Source organism: Phyllostomus hastatus, unplaced genomic scaffold (genome assembly GCF_019186645.2).
Source record: "Phyllostomus hastatus isolate PE091 unplaced genomic scaffold, TTU_PhHast_1.1 phas_contig_17, whole genome shotgun sequence".
Classification (NCBI taxonomy): Eukaryota; Metazoa; Chordata; class Mammalia; order Chiroptera; family Phyllostomidae; genus Phyllostomus; species Phyllostomus hastatus.
The window spans coordinates 41,941,791-41,967,195 of NW_025333664.1; the positions used below are offsets into that span (position 1 = coordinate 41,941,791).

At 37.1% G+C, this 25,405-nt stretch overlaps 2 protein-coding genes across 3 annotated transcripts in view; one reads left to right on the forward strand and one right to left on the reverse strand.

The window, feature by feature from the left end:
• The window catches only part of XRN2 (5'-3' exoribonuclease 2), a 113,518-nt gene extending 103,160 nt beyond the window's left edge, over positions 1 to 10,358 (forward strand). For both annotated transcript variants that reach the window (XM_045833092.1, XM_045833093.1), the window contains 3 exons: positions 1,620 to 1,683; positions 6,686 to 6,824; positions 8,806 to 10,358. In XM_045833092.1, coding sequence (XP_045689048.1) covers positions 1,620 to 1,683; positions 6,686 to 6,824; positions 8,806 to 8,871 — 269 coding nt within the window. In that variant the 3' untranslated portion in view covers positions 8,872 to 10,358. The remainder of the gene's footprint in view (positions 1 to 1,619; positions 1,684 to 6,685; positions 6,825 to 8,805) is intronic.
• A 5,387-nt stretch (positions 10,359 to 15,745) lies between these two features.
• Positions 15,746 to 17,058, reverse strand: NKX2-4 (NK2 homeobox 4). The gene is made up of 2 exons (XM_045833621.1): positions 16,614 to 17,058; positions 15,746 to 16,359 (listed from the first exon to the last, which is right to left on the reverse strand). The coding sequence occupies exons 1-2, from the start codon at positions 17,053 to 17,055 to the stop codon at positions 15,746 to 15,748; spliced, it is 1,056 nt and encodes a 351-aa protein (XP_045689577.1). The 5' UTR covers positions 17,056 to 17,058.
• Between the last annotated feature and the right edge of the window lie 8,347 nt (positions 17,059 to 25,405).

The window sequence follows — 25,405 nt, forward strand, 5'->3', positions numbered from 1 at the left end:
TTACATCCTCTAATTATGATTTTCTGATAGTAGTAGTGATTCAGAAGTTATTCTGGGCCTAGACTAGTGATCCATCTTGTCCTATTTTCTGTGGATTGTATGGTAATTAGACTACTAAGTTTCCATTCAGGTTTAGAATATGTAATGACCACTGTGCAGCCTCCTCAGCATTGTTTCTCAGTTTGACTGCTAGTGGTTTGATTTTTAAGAGATTAAAAAGTGTCTTAATTCAAATCAACTAGATATGCCACTTCTCCAATTTAGAATGGGATTCTTCTTGGAATAATGGTGGTGAAGGCTTCCCTGTTCCTTTCCAAGAGCAACATCTCATGAGTTTGGCTGCTGTGGACCTAGGGGCAGCAGGCTGTGGAACTAGAAATATAACTTTAACAGCTGCTCCTCCAAGGGTAGCTTGTCCATCTAGGAAACTTTCTTAAGTCTAGCAGTGTCAGCTGAGTTGAGGTGGGAAGAAGTCCAGGGTAGAAATAGCCAGTTGTCATGCTAGAATGATTGTGAGCAGCCAGGTACTTTAATTGTTCCATATTCTCCCTTGTGGGGGCTTCTGAAAACACAATTTCACTTTTCTTTCTTTCCTTTTTGTTTTAAGTAAACCCAGGTCGCATTTGTTGGTGAGGGGAATTCTAACCAGAGATAAGCTTTCATTTCTTCTTTCCTTTAAAAAAGTAATTTTGAAAATCATGTTTCTAGTTTGTGTTTCCATTAAAATGTGAGCCTGAATACATTATGGTAAGCCTTGTTGTCCTTGGGTCTCAGGAGTCTGGAGGAGGTTAGTGTCCTCATACAGTGAACTCATTAGACAACTCCTAGAACCAGCTGTTTTAATTAGGTCACACACAGACCTGGCTGAAGGGTGGCTGAGGTGACTGCAAGACCAGAGACCAGAGTGTTTTTTGGTTGATACCAGCCTGCTGTGATACTAAACTCCCCTCTTGACCAGTATTGTAGTGTTCCCTTAATCCTGCTTATGTAGTAGAGCAGTAGCCATTTAATTGTTTCTTATAGCTATATGTTGCTAGTTCAGCTTTGTGTCAGGGGAAGAGATTTGGCTATCAGAAAACAATAGAAAAGTGGGTGGTCCCTTTATTAACACGTCTTTCTGGCCTGTGTTGGAGAGATTGTGTGCTCTCTGCTTTATGTTATGGTAGCTAGGTAAGTCAGTGTCCCTTTTTTAATTAATACATTTATGGAGACTATTTCAGGATTTCTGTTATTAGAGTTACTATATGTTAAGTTTGTATTTATAGAAAAAATATATTCCCTTCCTTTAGCACAGCATTTAAAATATAAATGTAAAAATATACGTGTATACCTTTACCTACATATACACACATAGAGAAATGTGTGAGTTTAATGACCAGGGTTACTCAACCTGTTTCATTATCAAAGGAAAAGTAATAAAATGAACAAACTTATTGATCCTGTTGGTTTTGTATGTTTTTCCATTTCCAGTCTCCAATTATATTAGTTTATTTAGTTTATATTGTCTCAATTTTTTGAGACGCAAGATTGTAATTATAAAGTACATGGGTAGCTGAATAGTGATTATTTAAACACACACACAACACAACTCTGATAACTCTTCCCTGTTTATTTTCCAGATATGAGGCCCCAGGATTCCTGGCGAGGGCCTCCTCCCCTTTTCCAGCAACAAAGATTCGACAGGTAATAATAAAACAAACAGCAGTTGAAAATATTTTTCCACATCAACATTTAAGGTTTATGCTTTCTGTTTGAAATATACTTACTTCCCTCTAAACAGTTTTTCTTTGCCTGTCCTTTAGGAAAATAGATGGTTAACACATTGAAGTAAAAGGCTCATGTTTATATACTTTCCTACTCTTCTTGGTTCTTGGCGTCTATTTTATTGAAGCTTTTGAGGTGCCCTGAAAAATGCAACAGAGAGAGCTTAATTTGTATTAGGTTTGGGGATAGCTAGACAAATTTCTTTTTAGAAGGGTTGTGCTGCTTAATGAGGCATAACTAATGGTATCCCACTTTTATCATTTCTGTGCCGGCAACACAGCATTAGTACAGACCAACCATTGATTCTTGCTACAAACCTCTTGAAGTCCTAATCAGCTTCTTTGGTACAACTTCTTCAAGGCTGACAAGCCTATTGTATGGCAGTGTCACTGTAGGTCAGTAGTTATTAGTTGCCACTGAAAACAGTTTCTTTAACTACTTAAGACTGAACTGAATTAAACGCAGAAGGGACTTAGAAGAGGATTATGGGATCTGCAGTCTAATAAGTACCATGGACTAGGGTGAATGTGACATGGTTTAATAACAAGGGATGTTTGACATGTGTTCTTTCATTGATAAGTTGTGTGCTTTTAAGTCAGTTGGCCTCTACATGACAAGACAGCTAGACATGTTATGAATAATTACATTAACATCTGTAGAATAATTTTTAAAGGACACCTCTAAAATCTATCGTTCTGTGCTGGTTTTGCCACCTCAGTGCTAAAACATGATATTGCTAAGCCCCATCATGGTAATAAGGCTTTCTTCTCTGCCTTCCTAGTTTTAATCTGTTTTGTCCCCCTTTCCTCTAGCGTTTTTAGCAGTCCGATCTGTTCACATCTGAAGTTGTCATGAACAGGGTTATAAATGTTGCACCCCTTTTAAGAAAACCTTTTCTTTAGAATCTTCAAAAGATACGAGACTTTCAAAAGGATAAAAGAAAATGGTATTCAATTGTTTATTAATAGTATCACTATTTATTGCAAGTTGCGTTTTAAATTTAAGACAATGCCTGTTTTCATTGTTTCCAATATAATTTGCTCAAAGCACACTGATGTACTACTTCAAATCCTCATTTGCACCATTTCCCAAACAGAAATTAAATGAGTAAAGGGTAATTTTTTTCCAAATTATGTATTATCATGTAAGAGCTCAACTCTTTTTAAATAACAGTCTTTCTGAATTGCTTTTGTCAGGTTTGATTTTAAGACTTGGTTTCCCCACCCTGTTGCTTTCCTTTTTACTATATTATTAATAATTGCTAGCTAACATTTATCATCTGCTTTCAAAGTGTCAGCACTGTGCTAATATGTTTTAAAGACATGACTTCACTTATTCCTCCTAGCAACCCTTTAAAGATGTTATTTTTACAGATGAGAAAACGAAGGCGAAGAGAAGTTCGGTGGGTTACTTACAGCCTGCCTTCTGTACTGTTCTTTACTAAGAAACTTTTCACTTGAGCAAAACTCATCAGAATACTTGTTTTGAGCATAGTATTATAGTAAAAACACGGGGACTTAAAGGATGTGAAGGATCTACTTCCACTTCTGAGGCATACTTTCTTTCCCAATATCTTTCCTTTCCTCTACACATTAAAAGTTTTCCTAAGATTATCACCAATGTCCTGATGTCCATCATATTTGGGGGGGGAGGTTCTCCCCTAGTTAAGTATTGGTATTACCCTGACTGACTTTGTGAACCTAGCATATTAGGTACAAATTTTGTGAGGCATTTTTGGTTTAGTTCTATTCTTAAACTTAAAATCATGTCTTTAAACAAAAATTTAATGTGAGCATAATAGAATTCTCTTATGTCTTAAATCATTGTCATTTAAGAAGTAAATCATTGATTCATAAACAGTTTGAAATCAGCCATCTTAAACTTCACTAGCCTATTAGTAAATACAGTACATCACTCATTTTGGTAGCACTTGTTAATCATTCCAGACTTACAAGACATAGAGGAGAAAATATAGTCAATATGACTTTGCTAATATGTCACAACTAGTATATAGTAGAATTCTTATTAGAACCAGGTATTATTCATCCTTATTTCAGTATTTTTCCACTGAACTATTTTGAAGGTTTGGTTGAGAGTCCTATGGAAAAAAAAATTTTAGTGTACTTTTTTTCTAAACCACAATTTTTTGAATTATCTCCTCTTTGAGATAGCATTTATCATTCATATATTCATTTCACTTAAAAACAGCAGGAACACATACATAACCCTTGCCCCTCCATGCAAAGACAACCTAGAGTTAATATGTGCAGAGATGTTCAGCACTTGGCATCACTTGAGTTCTGGCCCATTTTTTATGTAAAGAAGCTTCTCTTTTTGGCCATATTCAAAGTAGCTGTTTAGTCTTTAGTAGCTCAATGAGTCATGGAAAATCTTTAAAAACTCTGATTTGCCATATCTATAAAAAACATAAAAGCATCCAAATTGGAGTCATTATTTCACATTGCCAGCTACTTTCCAAAGTAGTAATTTAGATACTTAAGAATATTTTTGCTGTTCATGATGCCAAGTGCCTCAAATTAGTTTCCTCAATCAGTAGCTGATAATTTTTAAAAGTTAAATGTATTAACCCCAATACTTCCATCACATATTTAAAATGTATTTTTCAAGGCAAATTTCAGTTTGTAAACATTTACAAATTAATATAATAGGATAAAAATATACTGTAGTAGGATAGAAATATGATAAACTTGTGGAAAATAAAAAAACCTTTATGCCAGTAAAGGGAAAAAAATTCCTGTCCTCCTTTGTTCTTTGTTTCATTTTAATTAGATTATTTTATGACAATTATCTTTGTCCAAAACATTTTAAATAATCATTTTTTAAGATTTTATTTTATTTACTTTTTAGAGAGAGGGAAAGGGAGGGAGAAAGAGACAAAGAGAAACATCAGTGTGTGAGAAATTCTCTGATCGGTTGCCTCTTGCACGCCCCAGCTGGGGAAAACCTGGCCCACGACCCAGACATGTACCCTGACCAGGGATCCAGCCGGTGTTTTAGTTCACAGGCCAGCACTCAGTCCACTGAGCCACACCAGTCGGGGTTTTAATAATTAGTTTAAACAAAAAGGAGGAATTTGTGTTTTTATTTTTTTTTAATTTTTTAAATTTTATTTTATTTTAATCATTGGAGAAATTTGTGTTTTTATACTGTGGCTTTGCTTGTAACCTATCTATGGATCATAAAATTATGTAAAATTACATTTATAATGTGTATTATTTATACTAGCAGAGTTACCTGTAACTCAATTGCATTTTGTTGTAAAACTGAAAAAAATTTGGTTATAGTTAATACAATGTGTGAGTTGCATTTTTGATGTGTGGGTTTTGCATTAATGCCTCAGTTTTGATGAGCACAAATCTTCACCCCTCACTCCTGCAGAGACCAGAAGAGACCATTCCTGTATCTGCCTAAGGAGCTATTATTACTAAATAGCTGAGGCATTTTTACTAAAGTATATTTGTATTCATAGTGAACCACAAAAATAAGTAAAGGTCCTGAATATATGCATATTTTTCAGAAATGTAGATTTATTTTTTATTTTATTTACTTACAGCAAGTTATATTATTAGAGCTTTGCTTTCACTACTAACTGAAGAATAGCATTAGCCTTTTAAGAGTTCTTCAGAGAGCTATTCTTCAAGCTATCACACACAAAAAATCATCTTTAGTGTTTTGTTTTGTTTTTTTTTTTTTAAATAAGGCAAGCCAAGTGAAGGGAGGGGATTGATGGGTAGAGAGGATGGTTTCAGGCTTGAATAGCTTTGAGAAGAATGCACTTATCCAATGAGCCCAACTTTGGGGTTTTTTCCCTAAGATCCAGGAGGTGAAAATCATACACTGATACAGTTATAGCTAATTCCAGCTCATCATTGCTTTAGCAAATTTTAAGTTTTCTTGTAATTTTTCCTAACATCTTTAATGGCCCTAAAGCTTCTAATTTTAAAATATATTGGAGAATTTTGCTTTTGTTTATTATTTGTAGTGACTGTTCTATAAAACTGAAGTTGAATAAAAGGCCTCAAGGAGAAAGTTAATTTTAAACAGTGATTGCCTTTTGAAAGTTTGTCTTTGCTACATTGTTTATGTGATAGTTTTAAATTAAGTTATGATTTCATACATCATACCTGTTGCTTTGTATCTATAAAGTTAAAATAAGCACTTAAAGGCAATTAAAACATTTCTTCTTTTGACTAGTAATTTGGGCCAGCAAACTGGGTTATAATAGCTGTTGAATCTGTGTTCCCATGTAAACTGTACACCAAATGCCAGTCAGCCCATACCAATTAGTGCTCATGTTGCTAGGTCACCGTGGTCAATTGAGAGCTGCATCAATAGAACTTGAAAAGGTTTCCTCCTGATCAGACCTTCTGACATATTGAGTAGAATAATGGATGGGAAAAAACAGCCGAGTTCTCTACCCTAGATTCAAAATACTCAGCAGTAAGAATTCATTTGCAACCTGCAATTAACTAGAAAGAATAGACTCCAAGAATAAGTCTGGACATTTTAAAAAATAAAGCCTCATTCTTCTGTCTTGTACATGTTTACTCTGTAGATAACATCTTGAATATAGCCAAGTTGGAGATCTTGGTCCACATCTTTATATGACTAAAGGAAATTTCACCATTGAAAATGAACAAAGTATTTTTTAAAGTCAGGCCTTTCTGAATTATTTGAGTTTGAAACACCCTTTTTAATAAGTGCTGATACTTCATAAAACATAAGACTACGCTTACAAAGCGTAGTGGTATTACAAAGGCCACTTGGATATTACATATCCCATATGAGAAATGCAGCAAAATTGGATTTTCCTAAAATTTAGATATGATACCTTCCAGTTTTAGGCTTTGGGCTATATAACATGCTTGACTTCTAATGCACATATAATGCTTTTCCACAGAAGTGTTGGTGCTGAACCCCTGCTGCCATGGAACCGGATGCTTCAAAACCAAAATGCAGCCTTCCAGCCAAATCAGTACCAGATGCTAGCTGGGCCTGGCGGCTATCCACCCAGACGTGATGATCGTGGAGGAAGACAGGTGATATGGTGTGGGCTGTGGAACAAAAAGCATACTGCTCACTTTCTACTTAGCCATGCCTCTCAGGACTCAATATTTTCATAAAAACATTTCTAGATACGATGTTAATAGAGTAGCTCAGCTGAACTTGAGAATCTCATTAAAAATATATATTAGGTGAGTATCTGCCTTATTAAGTAGATTATACCTTGAAGATGCTAAACAATTTCCAAATCAAAAGCCTTTCTAATCATAGCAATCAGTGACATTTAATACAAATGTGGTCAGTTCCCAAAACACATTGTTTATTCTTGAAGGATATTGCTTTTTGTTTTACTACAAACTAGATCTCTATAATAGATAATTTACTAGAAAATGAAACAAAGGAATCTACCTTTTCAGTTATCTTTGTTTATCTTAGAAGTTTTCTATCTTAATTTATCTGACATCTCTCCTCATGGAAGAAAATCTGTCCTTCATTAAAAAAAAGTTTCCATATATTTTTCTACCAAATTTAAACATTGAATGAGTATAATAATTTCTGGGTACCTGTAGTAGATGTAAGCTTCATTTCTTTTTCTCATAGCAGGCGGTTTTAGTGACATTTAAAACTGAGGTCTATTTGCTTCATTCTCTTTGTCTCCCAGCCATTTGATACCCTGTTCCAGTATGAACATGCTCTTGAGTCAGATCCTTGCCAGAGAACAGGATCAAAATGCTGTGATTCAGAGTATATGGTGTTGTGGAGTTTGGTACCTATGGTGATATGAAGTGATTTTAAATTGCTTACCTGGTATTGCCTACATGCCTTTTGCAGTGTTTCCAATATTAATTTTGTAACTCAAGATCTTACTTTGTATCCCTTTTTCTGAAAGCTAAGAAAAGTCTTTTTTACACTTTTTTTAGTGTAGTTGTACAAGTCACTGTTCACTTTACAAAGAAATAATCATCTTAATTATCTTTTGAGAGAATTTTGTTAGTTTATTAGACTCAGTTCATAGAATTATACTTAGAAACCTTTTCATATTGTAGATTGAAACTCTTTACACTACTAGAATCAATGATACTAGGCAGTCTAAATAATGAATATTATTGAAATGACATCTTGGAGAATGTTAGTCCAGTCACCTTATTTTCCTAGTCAGGAATTGAAACCCTAAAACACTTGCAGTTTGGCAGCAAAGTTGGGAACTTCTGTAATTCTGACCCCAGTCATTGTCTTTCCTGCCTCCTTTAGAGAAGACCTTCCCTTTGAAGGAGCACTCAACTGTTACAGGATATAAAATTCTTAATCGCTTAGGAGATCAAAATCACTTGGTAAATTTATAATTCTTTTAGGATCTTTTGGAAATATGTTTCTTTTTCTCAGTCTCTTTTCCACTGATTTTTATTAAATCACAATTATTGAAGTACTATTAAATTGTAGCAACCTACAGTGTGTCTTTGAAAGGTCTGCAGAAATGTTATTTGCATGCATTCTAGGGTATGCTATGGATGTCACTAGTAATTGATTATATAATCTAATTTAATGCTCTACTATTTATAGCTACAAAAAAATCCCTAAAATTAATAGTTATTTAGCTCTTAATTGGCTTCTCGCCTTGGTTAAGCAAATTGACTTTCCTTATGTTGTAAATGTACAAACAATATGGCCTGCCGAGGGTGGTAGGGAAGATTGATAATTTCAAGGATTTTACACAAAATATTTAACTATATACTTTAATTATTATGGATTTTAAGGAATTTTGAAATTGCTTTTGTTAAGGCTTATTCAGTTGTCAGTAATAACATTTGTGCTATTACTAATGTCCCACTTTGTAACTAGCTTTGTATAAAGTTGCAGACCAAAAGCACCTGTGTGTTTATGGAGACTTTCCATGAGCTATATCTTTAAGACATATTTACCTTCTTTATGGTTTATTTTCTGTAGAGATGAAATATTACATTTCTTTGCAGCAGTATTAATCCAGAATATAAAATTCTTTCATTTGCTTATTTTCAGGGATATCCCAGAGAAGGAAGGAAATACCCTCTGCCACCACCCTCAGGAAGATACAGTTGGAATTAGGCTTTTGTAAAGCTTTTACCAAATTCTTTCATCATTCTACAGTTTTATGCTATTTGTGGAAAGATTTCTTTCTCAAGTAGTAGTTTTTAAGAAAACTACAGTACTTTGTGTATTTCTTTTAACTGTATATTTCTACTGATCTGATCTCACTGTTTTATGTTGCTCTCCAAAGATGTGTGTTGCATAATACAGTGGGTCTGAATTTATTATTGCTTGTAAAACACTTTGATAGAATAGGAATACTGGTTTTTCATTATGGTTAAAAATCAAGCCAGCTGTGGATTTAAAAACACAGTGTATTCTAGATCATCTATGATCCATGCTGATTTTTAATGCACAAGAATTAGGTATGAACTCTTGAGCTGGAACCCTCAGCCAACTAGAGTATATATTGTTCAGTATTTCTTTGGAAACATTTCATTACTTGTACTTGTCTTACAGAAATTTCTGGACTTTAGTAAAAAAAAAAACAACTTTGGTCTCTCGTGTTCTTATTCTTTTATAGTATTTCAACTTTGAAAATCTTGGCCAAGTATGGAAGTTTTTTTAAATGTTTTTCAGAAAACATTTCATTTCTACAATTAGATGTCAAAAGGAAATCAGTGAAGAAGAGATGTTAAGATGATATGCTCAGCAAGACCACCCAACCAACCTATACATTAGTGTGTCTGTCAGCTACTGATTTGACTAACTATAAAATCTTTATGAGACTAAATTGTTTACATTTTACAAATTTCATGTAGACTCCTATACCAGTTTTAAGGACTTTTGAAAACTTTTAAGAAAGGTTGAAAAGTGAAATTCATAGGTAAATAGTCTATGCTCCTTAGCGCGCGTGCGTGCGTGTGTGTGTGTGTGTGTGTGTGTGTGTTACTTCATCATAGATTCCAATCTGTACTCATTTTTTTTCCCTTGCTACTAAGCACACTATAATTCCTTAAATTTATGGTTGGAGTTCACACATGGCACATCCATATGTGTTTTCATTTGATCACCACAACAAATTTAGATACATTACAAAGACTTGCTGTCTTGTTTTTTCTTTCCATTGTAGCCTAAGATTGTTAAAATAAGATTTTCTTTGACCTTCTGACATAGTACATTTTTGCTTTAATATTAGACTAAGTCACACCTGTTAATTTTATTCTCTGTGGGGGCAGGGGGGAAATCCCACCTGAATCTTAAGAGAAGTATGCATATTTTGAACCTATTGAGTTCATTGTTGTTGATGGGTAAATAGAGCAGGGTCCTTTATTGTTGAGACAGCCTCTCCACTGGGAATTAACACAACCATTTTGTGTTACTTTCACAATACATTAAAACGATAACGCCTTCTGTTAAATTTCTCTAATTTCTCTTCCAAATATTAAAAATGTATAGCCTCCTAAATCAAGTATTGAATATTCCAAAGGAGCTTAAGAATGTCTTACTGTGTATAGGTACCCAAAGCCCACACTTCAATAAACCTATATTTTCTCAAATCTTTATTTTTTGGTTTAGTTTAGTATTGTTTTAAGCTATCATGAGTGTGTCTATAAAATAATTACATTTTGGCTTTTCCATAATTACATCTAACTGTTCGATTTAACTTTGAAAATTAATGTTTAAAGTGTTTTTGGAGACACCCAAGCAAAAAGCCTGATGGAAAAAGTTAAGATGTTGGATTCCCTCTAACAGGTGGTGTGCCGTGAAGGATATCTGACAGGTAGCTGAACCCTTACTTCAGGCCTCCTCAGTTATTTTACCCTTGCTTCCTTTTCTCCTTATACCACCCCCCTTCCAAATTGTCCCCACTTTTGAGTGTTCCAGAAAATGCCCTTTATTTCAACAAGTGAAAGCTTTTAAGAACTTTTTTTAAAGATTTTATTTATATATTCTTAGAGAAGGGGAAAGGGAGGAAGAAAGGGAGACAAACATCAGTGTGTAAGAAAAATTGATGGGTTGTCTCTCCTCCATGCTGGGAGCTGACAGCCAGGCCAGGCCTGTAGGCCTGTGCTCTGAAGAATGGGGGATTGGAACCTGCCATATGTCCCTTTGCAGGATAATGCCCCAGCCAGCTGAGCTACACTAGTCAGGGCAGCTTTTGAGAACTTGAAATGTTTAAGACTATAAATATCCCCCTCCACCTAACTAGCCAGTTTTAAATAATTAACTGTACTCCATTATATTGAAGTAGAGCAAAGTTTTTCAGGATCTTTAAAGATTCTTAAAAATCTCAGAATCTGGAACTGGCCTGACTTTATTGTGGTGCTAAGGGCCCTTACTGAGCGATGGCCTTCCCTTTAAAGATCAAATGAGGTAATGCACATTAAAGTACAAAGCCATCTACAGATGGCTTAGATTGCCATTTAACGTTACAAAGGCAAATTGGGTGTAAGGGATATGGGTGGAGGTGGCAGGCTGAGGTGGGGCTTGGGGTCCTGAGCTCGTATTTTCTTTTGGGCTTATTGGGAGGTCGGGTGTACCTCTGCGGAGTCAAGGTTCTCTGTTCGAGGTGGCTTTCGCAGCGGGATGCTGGTGGCGCTGGGAGATTGGTCCCGCAATGGGGACAGAGGTGCTGTTCAGAAGCAAGGTCCTGGATCTGCGGTCCCAGTCACCCGGGGGGTGGGAATGAAGCTCTCGGTCCTCGGAGCAAGAGGGGGCGTGTATCCTGCTCCTGGCTCCTGTTCGCTCAGTTGCCCCGCCTGTCCAGCATCCCACCGCTGCCCTAAGAGCCCCACGAGCTGTGGGCATGGAGCAGGGTGAGCGCGAGAAAGCTCAGATATCCAGCCCTCAGGGTGGTCCTGTGTCCCCGCGGTCATGAAGTTGCCCAAGCCAGAACATTGCGCCATCAACTCTTGGTTTCCCTAACGCAGCGCCACAGCTTCTCAGTCTCACCAGTTTCATTATCTCAACTGATGCACCCATGCATGCACCCAACATGAAAGGGAAGATTGGAAATTGTTCTTCCGTCCATGGCTGATGTTTTAAGTTCTGATTCTGAATATAACCCGATTTAGCTATGCTTAAAAATCAGAAATGTAGAGAGAGAGATTCTCCACAAAGTCCACTAAGATTCCCCATTCCCAGCCGGCAGAGTGGCTGCCTGGCACCACGAGCTTGTCGGACGCTTTCTGCCCACTTCAGAGAGCTGTGGAGCTGAGATCTCGCCAGACTGTACCTGGCGATTTACTGCTCTATTAATTCTACCCAGGAAAATAAGTCCACTGATAAAATAAGCAGCCCACTCAAGTTCAAATTTAATACTTGTGCTGTTTTTTTCCTCATTCCGTATTAATGGGATGAGGCCAAGAGAGAACATGCTTTGATTTTTTTGTATGAAATGGGAATAGAGCTATTCACTACTGCAGAATAGTTTGCACAACTTAGAGTTAGGCAAATTAGTGGTTAAATTCTTATTAGAGAAGTCACCCAAACAATTGTTGAAATTAGGTTACATGGAATTTAAAACAAGCATTTCATTCTATTGCAGGTAAACCTAAATCAAAAACAAATGAAAGCAAAAATCCTCTCCCAGAAGCTTTCATTACCTCCTAATTTAAAAATAATTTTAAAAAGTGATCTCAAAGTCACAGTTATCTCAATACCTCCTGGAGAGAAACATTTCCTGACCAGATGATGAAGTTTTCCATCTGAGTGTAGTCTAAATCTTCTCATCAATTCTCACTAGCAGTAAAGGCTATTTATTTTCTTAATATATCTCCTTGTTCCCTGTCTCACTGGGTTTGAACACAGCAAGTAGCAGTATTTTAAAAAACTGGACTGAAATAATTAAAATACTGGTTTAACACAACAATAACAGTGTTGCATTAAACATTTCGGCAATATTCATGCTTTGAACTGTATCTGAAATTTGCCACCATATAATTCATCATTTTCTCTTATGCACAAATATCTAAAAAATGCAATCTTTTGAATCTTTATGTGATTATTGTCCACAAATTTATTCTAAGAGTCTTTCTAAATCATTAGTAGTCAATGCAGCTAACAAAGCAAATGTTTGGAAGGTGCTTGCATTTAGTGAACAGGATTGAGTCTCATTTGCTTTACATTGAAAGTAAACAGTCACTGGCAGAACGAGTTTGAACACATCAGTTGATAAAAAGTCTGACTACTTGTTCTGAGCAAAGCCTTGAGTATAAAACAACTGGATTACATCCCCACCCTTCCTGTTTACATCAACACTAACATACACACAATACTTCAATTTACATCCCGACACATTACAGAAAAGTACCTGAAATCCCTGCTGGTCCTCTCCACAATTTTGATTCTGGTTTTTGGTTCCTGTGTCTCAATTAGAAAAGATAAGTTAGATTGTTGTAAAACCCCAAAACATTTAGGAAAATGTCCCATCTGCAGTTAGCATTTCTGAAACTGAGTTTGGCTGTGGCCTCTGCTAAGCTTGGAGGGGGCTTTGTTTCACTCAATCCCTGTGCCAACTCTCCCTCTTGCTTGTGAAGACACTTCTCCTCCTCTCCAGTTAATGAGTTTCACCTAGTATGGTTATTTGTGTTTTACAAAAGATCTGGAAAGCACTGACTGCAAAGGAAAAAATAAGGTGATGTTCTGTGTTAATCAGAATGTGGAATTCTGCAGTAAAATCATTTTTTAATTTTCATATTTCAAGAATCAAACCTTTTTCTACTTTTAGGATGTGCACACAAAACAGTAGTTCTTGGGTGCAGAAATGTTAAGACCTTTGGCAGCAACTACTTCTGGCTTGGGTCCTTTACTACTTAAAAGAATGCTGAAAGGAAAAAGATATGCCTGTACCAAATATACTTTTGGAAAATATTGTATAAAGAGGTTGTTTATTCTTAATGATCTTTTTGATTCTAAGTTCACTTAGTCTGAGGGATTCTTTTTTCCAGGAATAAATTATAAAGTAAAAAACTGTCTATGAATATTTATTTTTTAAGTGTTACTTAGAGCACTTACTCCATAAGCTGTCATTGCTCTTAAGTGTTGGGGCGATTCATTCTCTCTGTCTATACATATAGAATCAAGCCATGTGGACTTTTGGAACATGTTTTCTAGAAGTAAAATTTTGGAATTCTGGTATAATTTACTATGAGAGTATCAAATCAATATAAACAGTATTTTGAAATTTAGCACATCAGTAATAGTTATGCTTGCTTGGTTAACATTTTGAAAGTCAATTCCATCAATACACAATAAAATAAAATTGGAAGAACTTTTTGTATGTGTATTGCACCATTTCATACTACTTTGTTCAAATTATTTTTGTGTAAAATGTTTTAAAAATGAATTCTCATTTTCCAAAAAATGCATTCCCAGCCTCTTGGTAAAGGCTGATTCCCTTGCTGCATTAGTGGATTTTTGCTCTGTGCAAGTGTCTGGAATTTATTGTTACTATGTAAAATACAGTTAAGAGAAAGTGCAAGTTTAATTTCTAAAACACCTTCCTAAGGAGTCATTTTGCACATTCAGAAACAAGTCCAAAAAATGAAGTGAAATAAAATGTTTCTACCTCAAACTAATTTTTCACATATAGAAGAGGTTTAGAGTTCCTGGTCATTGTTTTGATCATTTATAAATCATGCTTTATCCATGTTATGTCTTTAATTTTCATTACTTTTGTAGGTTTGTGTATTTTTCAGCTTTTAGTATTTTTACTTCAACATGTTATTTCAAATTGAACTGAGCCTTGTTGTCAATTTTGCCAACTATTATAAATAACAAAACAAAACCTATATAACAGTGAAAAAGAAATGACCTTGACTTTCACAAAAAGTACTTAAGCTTCTTTTGTTATATTTAAATATCCGTTTGAAACACAGGAAATATAAATTGGCATATAAAGAGTGAATACATTATTTTTACAGTAAAACAACAAAAACTGTGCAACCCCTCTTAAATTCCAATGTGATGGAAATATTATAAAAAGTTTTGTTATTCTCTACATCCTGACTACAATTCAATAAATCACCTATTCTCTTCCTTCTTCTTGACATTCTTTGAAATATACATTAATTGATGTCAGTTTTAGCAATTTTGCTTGCTTGTTAATTATTAAGGTATTCAAAATCAGACAAGCAAATAAATACCTTAGAAAGAGTAAATAACATATCTACACAAGAATGAGTGTATTTACTTTATCAGTTGATTTTGGGAGACCAGATTCCATGTAAAAGTAGTTCACAATCCTTATGATGGTCCTCTTTTAGGGTAATATACACTCATTTGCTAAATAATGATCAAAACATTTGAAAATCAACATTAAATTTAAAAAGCTATATCCATATAAGCAGTATTTTGATTATTTTTATTCCATTTCTCTATTACCTAAATGGCAATAATTCCTCTGCAATAATGTTACTATGTGCATGATGCACCAATTTACTTTCTTATCAAACTTTACTTTCAATCAAACATCAACGAAATTGCACTTCGGGGATGGGGGAGGGGTGCTCTTCGAAAATGAATTTCCCAAGGTAAATTCCACTTTCAAAAGGATTCATTGTTAAAGCTGAGTTGATTTTTACAACTACCAACAAAGTTTCCAACATGTGAAACTGCGAGCTTTGGCTAGGAACATGGCAGATGTGGACTCGGCCAGCTTTTCTCAAAATTTGGAACTTCTAGAAGGGGGATATCACCACCTCAAAGCCTCCTGGCATGTTAGAATATTTTGTCCTGGGGCTGTTACTGTCTCCGCCCCCAATAAAGAGGTTCAGAGCCTGCCCCTTTCCGTGGCCCGTTCGTTCGTTTTGATAGCCGCATATACTTAAGTCAGTTTGAATTCGTTTCCTCTATCCATTATCGCAGTTGTTTTTTTTTTGTTATTGTTGTTGTTTTCGGCAAACCCTTCAGGCCTCAGGCAGGACACCGCCCCAGGGCACCCGCACGGTCACCAGGTCCTGCTATAGAGCAGGTTGGAGCCAAGCACTCCGCTGCCGTAGTCCCCCACGGCAGTGTCCAGGGCCGCCAGCCCACCCCCCGGACCGTGCAGCGCCGGCGGGCTGGGTGACAGCTCCTCCAGTTCCGGCACGGGTGTTCGGGCTGTTGGCTGCGGGCCAGCCTGGCCAGGCGTCGGCGTGCCGGCGCTGTTCTGGCACGGCTTGCCGTCCTTGACCAGCACGGGCACCGCCACGCGGCGCGGGGAAGAAGGCGGCGGCGGTGGGGCCAGGCCGCTCTCCGGCTGTAACTGCTGCGCCGCCTTGTCTTTGGCCTGCCGCTTCATTTTGTAGCGGTGGTTCTGGAACCAGATCTTGACCTGCGTAGGAGTCAGGTGGATCAGGCTGGCCAAGTGCTCGCGCTCGGGCGCCGACAGGTACTTCTGTTGCTTGAAGCGCCGCTCCAGCTCATAGACCTGCGCTTGCGAGAAGAGCACGCGGCGCTTCCTGCGCGGCGCTGCGGCCGCTGCGTGCAAGGGCGCCAGCGACTTCGCGGCGTCTGCGATGCCAGTCAGCGACCCCATGCCGGCCACGTTCACGCCCGCCGCTGGCCCCATGAACCTGGAAACTGGGGAGGAGCCGAAGGGGGAAGCCCGGTGAGCGCGAGGCCTTCTTCCCACCGCGGCGAACTCGACGCCAGCGGGACCCAGCCTGGGTCCTAGCAACCCTTGCCCGCCCCCAGTCGTGTCCCCGGACATCCCGCGCGCACCAGACTAGAGCCCCACGCGCGCCTGGACACCGGCACCCCCGCGCCCCGCGCTGTGGCGGAAAGAGCTCGCGCCGTCCGCCTGCCCTTGGTCCCGCGCTCCTGGCCCCGCTCACTTGACGAGTAGCGCGGGTCCGGATTGGCTCCGTACCAGCCGGTGGCCGCGGGGGCCGTGCCGCCCCGCAGGCTGTCGGAGTAGGCAGGCAGCTCGCTCACGTTGCCCAGGCCGCCGTTGCAGTAGCTGCCCATCGCGCCGGGCGGGAACTGCGAGACGCCTGGGGGCATGTGGTAGGTAGCGGCCGCCGCCGCTGCCGCCGCCGCCGCGGCCGCTGCGTTGTGTCCCGCCAGGCCGTGGGGCTGCACCCCTGCCACTGCCGCCCCCTGCGGGGAGGGCCCGGGAGGCGCGCGATAGGCGGCCACGGCCGCTGCCCCCAGGGGCGACCCCAGGCCGGGCGGCGCACCGTCCATGGCACCGCTGAACTTCTTGTAGGTCTCCTCGATAGGGCTCAGGATGTCGGACACTGAGAAGGGCGTCGTGTGCTTGGGGCTCAACGACATGGCTTGGCGGGCCGCCGGGGAGGGGAGCCCGGGGCGGGAGCGGGCGGGATGCGGCAGCCGCTTCTTGCCGCCACCTCAGCCGCGCCGCAGCGCCTATGAGGAGGAGTCCGAGGCGCCGCAAGTCCCGGGAGCTGCGGCTCTGGGGTTTATTTCAGTCCCGCGCCAGGTTTACGACAGACTCGGGGGGCGGAGCAACATCCCAAACGAGCAAACAATGGTCATTGGCATTTTTTCTCTTGCACCCCCCTCCCCACAACAGAGGCAAAATTGGTAAAGGGGACAGTTGGATGTTTGTTGACAAGATCACCCCTCTTCGCATTCTCCATGCTGCCACCTCTGTCCCTGGCAGTCACCCCAGCCTTCGAGCACCAGAATTAGAAACTCTGAAGCCGGCGTCTAGGCTTGATGAGAAGGGCTGAGAGCTTCTCCGATCCAGAGTCCGGTTTTTCTAAAGTGACTTCGGAGCAAAATCCAGCATAATTGTGGATGGGAAATGTGGTACGAAATTGGGGTGGAGGCGTGCAGGACTAGCTGCGTCGTCTCCAGCTACCCGCCCCCTCAGTCAATCATCTAAAGCGTTTAAAAAACAAACAACAAAAAACAAACAACAACAAAAAACTCCTGGGTCCACCCCTAAGAGCGCATAAAAAGAAGAGGTACAATGGCCGTCCTTTACCATTGTAGGGCTCCTAATTTATGCATCTTTAGACTCTTAAGCATCATTTTGTGGGCAAGCAAACAAGCACTTCTAAATTAGCTCAAAGTATCCAAATCCAGAGAAGAGAGAAAACCCACAGAGAGACACACAAATACAACACATGCTGACTTGTAAGTATTCTGTTTTTATTTTGTTGGGATGGAAGTTGAGGTTGGTTAAGGGAAAGAGAGTAACTTTTATTTGCTAATATATTTAACTTTCGATTTGCACCTGTAAAGTTCTTCACCGTTTTCTTTGCCTTCTCTCCGCCCCGCCCCAACCCCCACCCCTGCGTGCGCGCTCTCTCGCTTTCTTCTCTTAGGGATTAGGCTCCTATCACCAACATGATTAAAAAGAAGAGGGGGAAAAAACACCAAAATAATACAAGTATTTCTAGCTGTTCGAAATGGGTCTTTTGTTGTCAGGAAAATATAACTTGTTCAAAGGTGGAATATGACATGGATGCAATAATTACGTGAAAATGGTGGTTTCTCTTTAAAAAACGAAAATTGTAGTTTCTTTAAAAAAAATTGTCCTTTGACTTGCAAATTTACCTGCATAGCAAAGAATAGATATTGTGAACTCTCCACCAAATGCTGAATACAACAAATAAGACAAAAGAAGTATGCAAAACAATATTGGCTAAATTTTGAAAATAATGTTACAGTTAAAATTATGAAGGGGAAATGCGATGCAATTTTTAAGTTTTTCTAGATAGTGGGATAGGAGAAAAAAGACAAGAAGCAAGGAAAGTGTTTTCTAAAGCAAGATTTTATTGTTTAAGAAAGAAGAAAAGGATTTGCACAAATCATTTCAGTTTAACCTCGCTGTACGTGTCTTCAAGACAAGATAGTGTGACCTATTACTTTTTCTGTTCTGTTTCAACCCTTTGGTTGAAATGTCCTCTGAGATTTTGCTTTTATTGTTTTAAACCTTGTTTCGGTGAGCGGTGATCACCTATAGGAAAAAAGTATTGACAAGGCAATTGTGTACAGAACTTTAAAATACTAAAAGGACAAAATACATGATTACATAAATTGTTTGCAGTCATCAGTTATTGACTTAGCTATTGCTTCAGTTTTAACATGATACTACTTTTACAGGGCTTTCATGAACTTGAAACACTTGGGCTAGTTCTTCATTCTCACCTGCACTGGAATACCTACTTATTTTTCTTTTAATTAGTGAAACACAAAGAAGCATTTACATGTATTTTTAAGTGGTTGCTGGAATCCTGAAAACTGTAGTTTGGGTTTTAAGTTTTAGTTTAAGTCAGTATTGTTTACTTGTGTTAACTTAAATAAAAAGCAGTAGAAAGTCTTTCATTTCAAATTTTACTCAGAGACAACAGGGTAAGTAAAAATAGTTGTTATAATATCTGTGGATATGAAAGTCATTTGTAAACCATTATATTTTATTTTTCAAGTTCAAACATATTTCAGAAATGAACCCAATGATCATGATCTTCATGTTGATTAGTTATTGAAATTGAAAACATTTACAGTTACAGTTCTTTCCCCCAGACTATTATTATTTATTGTATTTTCAGGCCATACATTTTATCTTTTATAATTTTAAAAAAAATAGAACTTTGGGATAGTAGTTCACATAAGCCAGGGGTGTCAAAGTCATTTTCACCAGGGGGCCACATCAGCCTCACAGTTGCCTTCAAAGGGCAGAATGTAATTTCAATTCCTTAACAGTTAAGGAGTAGGTACGTTTATACAGTCCTAAAATTATTTCCACCCTCGGAAGGCAATTACGAGGCTGATGTGCACCACCCCCCACCCAGTGAAAATGAGTTTGACACCTGACATAAGCGGTTATATCACAATTGTTGCTTATTTTGTTTTTCAACGTGATTGGGTCCTGCTACAGGTACATTTACATCTGGAAGTTTCCCATTTTTCAATAAAAGAGCACTTTATCTCATATCTGGAGGCTCTCTGCAGAGAGTCACTTTCTGATTTCTTAGTTACTTGATACCACCCTAAATAGTACTCCTTCACTGGTGAGCAGTCCTTAAAAAAAAACAACACACAATCTTTAACATTTCTCCTTATCAATTATTTGTGTCTCATTCCATAAATTATATACTTCCATGCTGGACTGTTTGGATGTGTGCAGATGACTCTGAAAATAAATATAGTCTGGAGGGTTCATATGTACATATACGTACAGACATGAATTTAAAAACATTTAATATTCCATTAAAGATTTTCATGAAATTGATTTCATCAGATTATTGTCTGCCTAAATTCTATATGGAAATTTATACTCAGTACATAGTTAAAAGCTATTGATTAAATTGGATTTCAAGGGAAATATATTTTAGGAATCTTCTCTTTCCTTAAAAAAATGTTGCCAAGCAGAAAAAAAAAAGCAAATACTGTCAAAGGGAGTTCAGTAAAAAGTTTCCCTCTTCAGAGGCACCTTTACCTATTTCTTCTGGGATGTCCTATTCATCTAGAAGCCTACAACTATTTTACACATAAGTAGTAGCATGTTCTGTATTGTTTGGTACTTTTAAAAAATATATAGTTTAGACTTAATAAATGGGCTGTGGCACATACAGGAAATTTTCAGGGACAAAAAGATTCAGCAGGATTTCTTGACTTTCTGACAAAAATATGGTATTTGTTAAAAATTTCTGATGTGTTAGTTAACCTTGGAGCCAAAGATATTTGACAAAAAAATTCTGAAGTAGATGCCTTCCCTAGATTTGGGATTTGCTGTCATCAGAAGCTCAGAGAAAAGAGCCTGAGGAATGCTGAGACGTATCTCAACTTCTGACATATCTAGACAGTACTTAATGTGAAATATTATTTTTCTAGAGTAGTAAGCATTTCTAATGTGTAACAAATTTCTTTATAAAAACAGTTTGACAATATAACTTTCTGCTTGATACTAAAGAAGGTAAGTACTTTTTAGAAATGAGAGACCTGAAATATTTTTGATTAGGTTAAAACACGTGTAAGTTGATTAATAAAATTTTCATTTTGTGGAAGTAGCTTTAAATTGTCATCTTTCCAGTTGGGAATGAATAAAGAAATATGTCACATCAACAAATGAATGCATAAATAAAGGGAACAAAACTGATGTTTTTCCCTCTCTCTGTCTCCCCCTTCCTCTCCCTCTCAAAAATCTATACATAAAAATAAAAAAATAAATATGTCAGGATACTAGTGTTTTGTAGCAAATTTTAAGGTTACAAAGAGGAAACAAAACTGCTATAGAAATGAAACACAGTTTGATTATTTTTTAAATTTGTGCTAATTTCACCAGTTTCTAAAATCTGGCTTTTATTTCTTTTCAGTCCCCCTAAAAGCTTTTTGCTTGAGCATTCACTTCAGTAATTTTGAATCTTTTATGATAATATCTCACTAGTATTTATGACTTTATTTCTATGTGACAGTAATCCTTTCATATTTTCTTTACAAAATGCAATGCTCTCCTTGTAATTTAAATCCTACAAAAAACTCATAAGTCATCCTCTCCTGAAATCAAATATTTTAGATTAAAAATAGTTTTTTAGTTTTTGACCAATGAGTTTCTTTTAAATTAACATTATTAGTACTGTGTGAGAATGAATGATAGTAGGTGTTAAAGACATTATTGTTGCTGAAGTCATTATAATAATGAGTTCAACTAAGTGATTTCTAAAAAATAAAAACTATAAACCTCCCCTTTGACAGTCCAGCTGTAATATTAGTTTTTAAAGTCATGGTAGAGAATAATATTAGGCTATACTAGGGGTGTAAAACTATGAAAATTGCCTAGTACCTTACAACCTTTTCAACCTAGGATTGTGAGCTTGAGCTAGAAATTTAATTTTTGTGTGTATTTATTTACTTATTTTTAGAGAGAGAGAAAGGCGGGCTGGGAGGAGAGGGAGAGAGACATTTAATTGTTTCACTTATTTTTGTATTCTTCCGTTCATTCTTGTATGTTCCCTGACTAGGGATCAAAGCCACAACCTTGGCATACTGGGTTGATGGTCTAGCCAACTGAGCTACATGGCCAGGACCTAATTTTTGTTTTTAAAATTACTTTTTAGGGTAATAAAATACATGACATGGAAAAACAAATTTACATGTATATCTTACTTACACAGAAAGTTTAAAATTTTTAAGAATACAATGCATTTCTATTGAGCAATATAGCTGACGTTTTTAAATGTTTTGGAATATCATCAAATGGCTTTTACAAGAAAAAATTCTTTGTATTATAAGCAAAATCATATTTCTATTTATTATTCTGTATCAGGAGCTACTCATTCTAAAAGTTCTACCATATTGCTATGCATATCTGATTAGAGTGAATACATGTAGCTTTAAAAAATAGGTACTTTTATAAATTTTTCTCATATGTTCTCAATTTTACCAAATCTAAGAGGTTCAGTTAATTTAATGTAAAGTATCTTTCTCTCCTATGGTTTCTATTAAAAGTGTACCACCTTACACTTACAAATTAATTTGTAATTATAGAGGAGATATCAGTCTTTTCACCTGAATCAGGGAATTAAGTTATTTTCATTGCTATCACTTACTTGAAGGAAAAATTCCAATTTTTGATAGTTTGATAATTTATTTGTTGCATTTATTTAATAAAATATTTATTTATTTTTAGAGAGAGAGGAAGGGAGGGAGAAAGAGAGAGAGAAACATCAATCAGTTCCCTCTCATACGCCCCCAACTGGGAACCTGACCCTGGTATGCATACCAGCCATTGCTCTGACCAGGAATCAAACCGGTGACCTTTTCAGTTCTTTTATTAGGTTTCACCTATAGGTGATACCATGTGGTATTTGTCTTTCACCACCTGGCTTATTTCACTTTGCATAATACTCTGCAGTTCCATCCATGCAGTCGCAAAGGGTAGGAGCTCCTTCTTTCTTTCTGCTGCATAGTATTCCATTGTGTAAATGTACCACAGTTTTTTGATCCATTCATTTGCTGATGAGCACCTAGGTTTCTTCCAGCACTTGGCTATTGTAAATTGTGCTGCTGTGAACATGGGGGTGCATATGTTCTTTTGGATTGGTGTTTCAGGTTTCTTAGGGTATAGTCCCAGCAGTGGAATTACTGGGATCAAAAGGCAGCTCCTTTTAGTTTTTTCAAGAAATCTCATACTGTTCTCCACAGCGGCTGCACCAGTCTGCAATCCCAACAGTGCACACTAGGGTTCCCTTTTGTCTACATTCTCTCCAGTACTTGCCGTTTGTTGATTTGTTAATCATGGCCATTCTGACTGGTGTGAGGAGAGGGGAAGGGTCGGGGAGAAAGAGAGGGAGAGAAGCATCAATGTGAGAGAGAAACATTGATTGGTTGTCTCTCACATATGCCCTGACTGGGAATGGAACCTGCAATACATGCATGTTCGATTCCCTACTGGGAACCACCAACCTTTCCTTTACAGGATAATGGGCAACCAGCTGAGCCACAACAGTCAGGGCCTCTTGTGTTATTCTTTCTGAGCATTCAGATCAACTTCATAGACATTAACCCACTGAAATTTGACTAAAAAATTTTCTGTCCTTTAGAAATCATCCCCACCCCCTCAAACTCCACCTGAAATAAAGTCAAATGTGCATTAAAAACAAAACAAAACAAAAAAACCCCAGCAACCTTTTGTTTTATGGGATGATGCCCAACACACTGAGCACCCCAGTCAGGGCTGTTGCATTTATTACTAAAGTTGTACTACATACATTTGAAAAGAAAGAACTGTGACAATAATTTAATGAGAGAGTAATTTGCCCAATTGTAACCTGTATTGTTCCATGCAATGCTAACGCTGAGGGAGATATTTGACAGGTATTTATTTGTATGTGTCTGTCCTCATTTCAGGCTGAAAATTGTGCTTGAAGCAGTAGGCTAGTGTACATTTCATAATACAATATAAGTTTTGGTAGAGTTTAATAAATTATTGATTCAATATTCTACATTAAAAACTTATTGTGAAATAACTTCATTAGTCTACTTCATATAGACATAGTGTCATAAGGAGTACAAGACTTATAAAAATTGCCTCATGAGGTTTCCTTAAAAACAAAATCTAATGAGTATTAAACCACAACAAACATGTCAGATGGACTTGAATATTACTAATAATCACCTCAAAATATTCCAGTTTGTGAAGTAAACTAATAATGAAATCTGACCCATCAGTAAATATAGTGTTTATTAATTTAAGTTCTTGAAAATTAAGTTGTAAATTTAAAAGGTAGTTTGATTTTGTCACTGTATAGGTAATTATGTAGGTGTCATACTGAAAAAGTGATTCAAACTCTTTTTCTTTTTTGCTTTTAGAAATAATGGAAATTTCACAAAATTTCTATAAACCACACACTATTAGAATTGAGCAAAAATGCCAAGCTAGAGAAATAAGAATTGCTTGAGAAAATCAGTACAAGCTTGAGTGGAAGCAGCTTATCATTGGTATATAGTATGTCTTTTATTGATAAAAATAAAATTATCTAATAGAATAAATATATGCCATTGGAGAGCATCCCTTCCCCCCCAAAAAAGCATATATAACCAAAATAAATTTTAAAATAAAATTAACTTAACCATAAGAATAAATGGCAAATCTCAATGGGTGAGAGATTTTTAAAAATTACACAATAAAAAGATTTGAAATTGAATTTAATATTATTTAAATTAAATTTTTAATGAGATAAGTAAATCTTGAACTGTGAAGGGTATATTAAGGTTGAATGTTAGGCATAAGTTGTTCTAGGAATTAGATAATGGAATACTTTACAACATGATTGTTTTAATATTTTTTCTATATGCTTTATATGCTTCCTATAAGAAACAGAAAGTACTCTGAAAAGTCTGAATGAAAACTGTTACACATATGAAGTTTTCTTTTTCTATAATAGCCTGGTATGTGTGACAGTTTCTTCTAGAGTTGATTTTCTTAAGTGCAGTATTTCTTTAGTATAATTAGTGAGAGTGCATATATGATTGAGCTACCATTGTGAACAAAACTGATGGCAGACTGCCTTGATGCAGCTCTTACCAACAATTTGTAAAGATTAAAAGGGTGATGGAAATGGTGATTGAAGAATTGCTTTCTAAAGACACTGGATTATCAAAAACAAACCTGGAGTTTCCAGTGCCCTCTGAAATCATTTTCACATAAAACCTAGATTTAGTGCATACAAGTGTTGTTAAGTGCTTTACTCATGGAAAAAAGTATTTATGTGGCATTAAGAGATTATTTGGTCATGGACTATAAGTGTACATATTGGAGTATCTATCTCTACCTATTTCAAAAAGAGAAATGAAGACTGTTCTGAATATTCAGTGTTCCTTATGTGGTTGTGATGAGCTACATAGCCAATAAATGAATATAGGAAAATACTCATAAAAACCAAACACTTTTGATACCCAAGAAAGTCTAATCATGAATTGTCCTTAGCTTTCTACATATAGATTGCCACATTTCCTTGTGTTCAAGCAGGTAAGTTGTATCTCTCTTATATAGATCTTTTGACCTAGAGAATCATGAAAGAAAAGCTTAATTATACATTTAATCTTCCTCAACCTTGATTCATAAAGGCTATGAGGTAGCTTATAAATAAGGAAACTGGTGTACTTTAAACTCTTACTAAGAATCAAGACTCATAAATGAGGATTCTATAAA

What these genes read in the sequence shown, in the direction of transcription:
- NKX2-4 (XM_045833621.1), bottom strand. Translation starts at nt 17,055, where the DNA reads ATGTCGTTGAGCCCCAAGCACACGACGCCCTTCTCAGTGTCCGACATC. An exon ending in GGACCCGCGCTACTCGTCAA is followed by an intron (nt 16,360 to 16,613) that starts GTGAGCGGGGCC and finishes GCTCCTCCCCAG; the next exon opens with TTTCCAGGTTCATGGGGCCA.